General features: G+C 48.9%; 3 protein-coding genes across 3 annotated transcripts; all 3 read left to right on the plus strand.

The window, feature by feature from the left end:
* Positions 1-8: 8 nt before the first annotated feature.
* On the plus strand, positions 9-284 carry TEOVI_000211300 (uncharacterized protein; the record flags this gene model as incomplete). Its single annotated transcript, XM_067225234.1, has 1 exon — positions 9-284. One exon carries the CDS (start codon positions 9-11, stop codon positions 282-284), a length of 276 nt encoding a protein of 91 aa, XP_067081335.1.
* A 483-nt stretch (positions 285-767) lies between these two features.
* On the plus strand, positions 768-1,793 carry TEOVI_000211400 (uncharacterized protein; the record flags this gene model as incomplete). Its single annotated transcript, XM_067225235.1, has 1 exon — positions 768-1,793. One exon carries the CDS (start codon positions 768-770, stop codon positions 1,791-1,793), a length of 1,026 nt encoding a protein of 341 aa, XP_067081336.1.
* A 446-nt stretch (positions 1,794-2,239) lies between these two features.
* On the plus strand, positions 2,240-4,525 carry TEOVI_000211500 (uncharacterized protein; the record flags this gene model as incomplete). The annotated part of the gene is made up of 1 exon (XM_067225236.1): positions 2,240-4,525. The coding sequence occupies one exon, from the start codon at positions 2,240-2,242 to the stop codon at positions 4,523-4,525; it is 2,286 nt and encodes a 761-aa protein (XP_067081337.1).
* Positions 4,526-5,381: the final 856 nt, after the last annotated feature.

Genomic DNA, 5,381 nt, shown 5'->3' on the forward strand with positions numbered 1-5,381 from the left:
AGGTCGTGATGGTTTCCAGGGACTCCCGTTACATTCATCGCCGCTGGTATTTAGAGGATGCTACGCTTACCATCCAACAACCCAAGTTGGAGTTACTCGTTGACTTCGATGATCCCTCAAGTTTCGCCTTCCCTGCAAATCTCCCGCCAACTTTAGGCATGCGACGGGCGGCGGCTGTAGCGACTGCCACGGGAGGCCTCAGCGGCGTTATGGGACTCGGGTCGGAGGGAAACCTCCTGGCGGATTGGCGCGAGATCGGCATCCCGCCCTTTACAGAAGAATGAGTACGTCGAAACAACATCGGCAAAAGGTATTTAAAAAGAAAAAAAAGTAGAAGAGAAGATAGGGATATTATACAAAATGTCGGGGCTTATTGACCGCGGGGCAAAGTGCAACAAAAACACAGTCTCAATGTCTTGTGCGTTGCCTCCTTCAACGCAAGTTGTGTATGGACATTCGAGAAAGAATTTAAAAAATAAAAAAAAGTATGAGTGCGGGGGAGCAATTTTAATCTGCACCTCTCTTCGTGAGATTGTAATTTGTCATGGTTCCTTTCTTTCTTTCTTTGTTGGAAATTATTGGAGAACTGCACTGCGGTAACTATACAAGTCCCTAAGGTGTATGGCATCGGTTGTGGCGTTTCTTTTCCCCCTCATCGTCCACCAACCGACTCCTTTTCACGTCTTTGTTTCTCTTTTTTTTTCTTTTTCAATGGACTTTTAGGGAGCACGCAAGCAGTAGCGGCGGTGGCGCTGGTGTGGAAACGAATGAGTGCAACACCACAATTAGGAGGGGAAACTGACACCTCAGGTGACGTGCGGAGTCGAGTTGGCTCACAACTGCTGCTTCGAAAGTTTCCTCTACTCGCCAAAGCACGCGCATACGCCCAGGAAACCCCAGATGACCCGCGGGCGGAATGTAATCTGTTGTGCTACGGATCTGATGTTTATCGCATTTATTCCTTAACTTCAGCGGAAATGGACGGCAGCGGTGTGATATTTAGCAACCCGCAAAAACGGCAGCGGACTGACGATGAGCCGTCAAATGGCGATGGCGGAGCACTTCTGCGGTCAATAGACGACAGGGTAGCGCTGCCAACACAATTAAGTTTCCTCACGTTGTTGGAGAACGAACTCCGTAAGTCAGAAACTGCGCTGCGAAGTGCAGCTCAAAAAAGCAAAACACCAGAAAAGGAGACAACGGATGACAATGAGAAGGGAAAGAAAGCAAAAAATAGAGATGGAACGGTAAGCCACAGCCAAAAAGGTGGTCGCGATACCGCAGAAGGCGGAGAGGGAAAGACGACACAAAATGATAGCGGCGTGGAACGTGGATTCCCCCATCACAAGGAGGAGGACCGCTTGATATTGGAAGCTATTCGCAAGCCGCTAGACGGGGGAATGCGTTCAGCGGGTGCGCACAACAACGGCTCCTGCGGCTCGGAAAAAGCGCCCGGGGGCGATCAGAACTCCAGCAGGGGTGTGGCTGGGAGTGGGAAAGTGGAAGAGCGGTTGCAGTGGGAAATTATGGCTGAATCCATCATGAGTCGTAGTGAAGTAGTTGCCGGGACGGAAGGAACTGGTGGAGACGCCGTGCGGTCGTACCTGCGGCGAGTTGCATGGATAGAACAACAGAAGGGTCGGCAATCACTTACGAATTCGGCTGCGGAGACGGCCCCACATGGTGAGCAATTATGGTCAAATATGACTGAAGCTGCGAGGGTTCAAAAGGAAATCATGCGTATGCGCGCACAACGGAAGCAGTTTCACCGCGAGCGCAAGAAGGGTGAGTAAGTTAATCACATGAACTGGTGGGATTCGCCCAGCAACAGTTTGGACTTGTCTGGCTCCGTTTTTTGATCAAACCTCGCCTACACGTAGGTAAGTTGCGGTGACCGAAGGAACGGTTACCGTGGTATGTCTTCTCCCTATATTTGTATACGTTGCATGGTGGTAGGATCTGCCGCAGTTGAATGGTGGAATATATGTTCCAATTCTTTGCCCACATAGTCTCTTTCTATTTTTTCTCCTCTTTGTGCTCATTTATTATTATTATTATTTTGAAGGTTCTTCAACAATAATTACCTCCTCGTCCTTCTAGAGGACGTCTTTACCATCTACCTCGTTTGGCAGGCCGGCCCCGTGTGTGTCTACACGCACGCTCGCAGTTTCCCTCCCCTCTGGAGGAGGGAAAAGAGGGAGGAAAGCCCTTATCCATCATAGGCTAACATTGAGCCCACATGCACGTGGGTGATGGAACGCAACATCACGAAGAAAAAAAAAAACAAAATCACAGCGGGGCTCAAACAGGATCTGAAGCGGGTAACAAGTGGCCCCATGGAGAGAAGGAGTCGCGCGGAGTAGATGAAGCTACGCCATCGTGCGCGAGGTCGGCGAGGCTGTCCGGTTATTCCCAACCCTTGGAGGAGCGGTTGTTCGGTTCAAATGCTCTGATGGAGACTCCCAACGATTTTTTTACCGCAAACAGGCGTTCTAACGAGGATGACTGCGTGCGAATAGATGACTCCCTTGTTTACAGTAGCGTGCATAGGAGCGGGCAAAGCTTTTGCGACTATCATAGAATGGGGAACTACCGGGTCGAGCGATACAGCCATAGCGAGGATCACAGAAGTTTGGAAACACAATTTGATCAAAACAGGAGTGAACCTGCCGATTTCATAGCTGGCTTGTATAGAAACAGTGGAGGACCTCTTTCATTATACAGCTCACGGCTTGATATCGCATTGAACAGCATGTCGGAGCAACCACCGATAGCAGACAGGCCAACTGCATCTCATGACTTGTCACCAGTGAGTATCCCCGACCGGGCTGACCGGAAGGGTATGGCATGCGCTTCACCAAACGACCTGACGCTGCGGGTAAACACGTCGCGTGTTTGGAGCAGCGGCACGGACTTTGCACAGGCGTCACTACATTCGGTGTTAACCAACACACCCGGCGAGGCACTTGACATGCCAGTGTTCCCCTCATTTAGTGAATTGGGATCTCCTTACAGAAACACTGCGAGTGTGGATGAAATGCAGCAGGCGCAAAAGTTGCAGCCGACATTATCAGGTATTGTCATGTACGATGGGCAGTTGCGTGGTAGGAAGCCACTTTACCAGGCTTATGGGTTTCAAAGTAACCCCGATGGGGATCGGCATGACCCGGGGTTACACCACTCAAGCAGCGTCGTCTTCATACTGTATGGAATACTTTTGGCCTCGGTAATAAACGTGCTGTTTTTAGTATTTAACGACCTTCACCACGAAGAGAACAAGCTTTGCAATGCAGAGGGGAGGTGCCCGTGCCTCCTGACAGATGTGTTAAAGTATGTCGTGACGTACGGTTTGCACGTGTACGTTCCATTTGCATTGTTCCCGACCGCCTTGTTCTTCTTAACCATAAACTCAATCACCGAGGATCGTGAACGGAAGCGGCGGCTCGCTCGTATGCACTGCTACGTCACCTCAGATGACATTTCACAGCACGCACACGACAATGTTGCCGGTGATGATTTTGAGGTAAGCGAGCCTTACGGTACGCGCAATGAAAGTGCACCGACGCGGGCTCTGCGGTGGGATCTTCCTCCAGCTTTGTCTACCCTGGCTTCCAACATCATCTTCTGGGTAGTCGTGCTGATACGTTTCGGTTCGTTTTCCGTTTTGGATACACGAGTTGTCCGTCCAGATAAACTGGCTTTCATATACGACGCTGGGCTTGTGCTGGCATTGAGTGCCCCGCTAGCGGCGGTAGCGAAATATCACGGGTGTTTCAGATTAGTTGTACCCTTCATGCTATTGGATGCCTTTCCGTTGCTGTCGCCACCCATTATTGCGCCTATCAAGGTTGACAAGGGAATGGAACATATTTTCCATCCACTATTGTTGGTTGTCATCGAACGGATGTTATGGTATTTGTCAGCCGCCGTGATGCCGGAGACGACACCAGTTGGGGTGAAAATAACTCTTAGCTCCTCCTTTGCCGCTATATACACTCTATTCGTTCTTACCTCAGCCGTTTCTTTGCCGTATGACTGGTGGCTGGTTGTTTCCACTGTGATGGCAGTGGAAATATTCATCTTTGAGATGCTCTTCAATACGTTGCTGCTGGAGTTCACCGCGTTGCGATTGTTTACAGTGGCCGTGGCGTGCGTGAAGCGCCAACCGCCTCAGGTATTCTCAATCAAAGTGTCAGACCCTGTCAACATTTCTACACAAGTCCGATGGCCTTCTCTGGCGCTTGCTTTGTGCGGTGTTTCCCCTGTTCTGTGGTTGCCACGATGGGATCGAGTGTTACCTCAAAGTTGCTGCGATGGACTTATAGCAAGGGAGTTGGTACCATTTGTTGTACCGTTTATTCTTGCTGTAACAGCCTTCACGCTATCATATTTGCTTACGGCAATGATACGGATGCGCTATGACAGACTGCGAGCACCGCTCATTGCACGGGATTGGTTTCTGGCTCTCATGTGGGGTTGGTATGTCACATGCACAGTTCCGTTTGCCTTGTCTGCGCTCATGTGAAGGCAAGTGATCGCCCTATAAGTTGAAAAGGGAAAGAAAGGGTGGCCATCAACGATGAAAAGCGGCAAATGGAAGTCCAGTAACTGCGGCTTACCTGAGCTTTTTGAAGGGCACGTAAAGGACGTGGCAGTCGCTGTAGTGCTTATTCGAACAGGTTTATCAAAGCATGATGTGAAACTGAGGGCTGTTGCTATAGGCGAGGGGTCCAAGCGCCCTCTCTCGCTACCCTTGTTCACATTGTATACACAATATATATACGTATATATATATATATATATTTGCATATATAATTATATATAGGTATGTGTGTGCGTGTATGTGTATGTGTGTGTATTAGCTCAAGCCTCGCCAATTCATTCTTTGGGCATCCATGATCATCATTAGTACTTACGAGGGGGGGGAAGTCCCCATTGTGCGAAAAGTGAAAGTAAGTGTCTGCCCCTACAACCCAGTGTTTGTGAAGCTGGAACCTCCAAATGGTACCCGTTCGTAGATGCCAATAAAATAAGTCCCTTGTAAATGCACAAATATATGTAAGCGCTTTAATGTGCGCGTGGCGTGAATACCCTTCTATATCCCTTGCTTTTATTTATTTATTTTTCTTTTTTTTGTGTGTGTGTGTTCTTGCTCATGCGTGAGTGAGTGAGGAACATCATCCACATTTGCCGTGTTGCACACTAACTCATGCTTTGGGCGGTCATTCCCCCTCATTCACGTGTAGAGTTTATGTAAGGGAAGGAAGAAGGGACAAATCGCTCCACCGCAACCGGGAGCACGAGACCCAGCTATAATATAAAAGCGGACTTACGTATACATATATTTATGTATATATAAATGAATATATATATATATATAT

This window comes from Trypanosoma equiperdum (assembly GCF_001457755.1).
Source record: "Trypanosoma equiperdum strain OVI genome assembly, contig: ctg_497, whole genome shotgun sequence".
NCBI classification, from domain to species: Eukaryota; Euglenozoa; class Kinetoplastea; order Trypanosomatida; family Trypanosomatidae; genus Trypanosoma; species Trypanosoma equiperdum.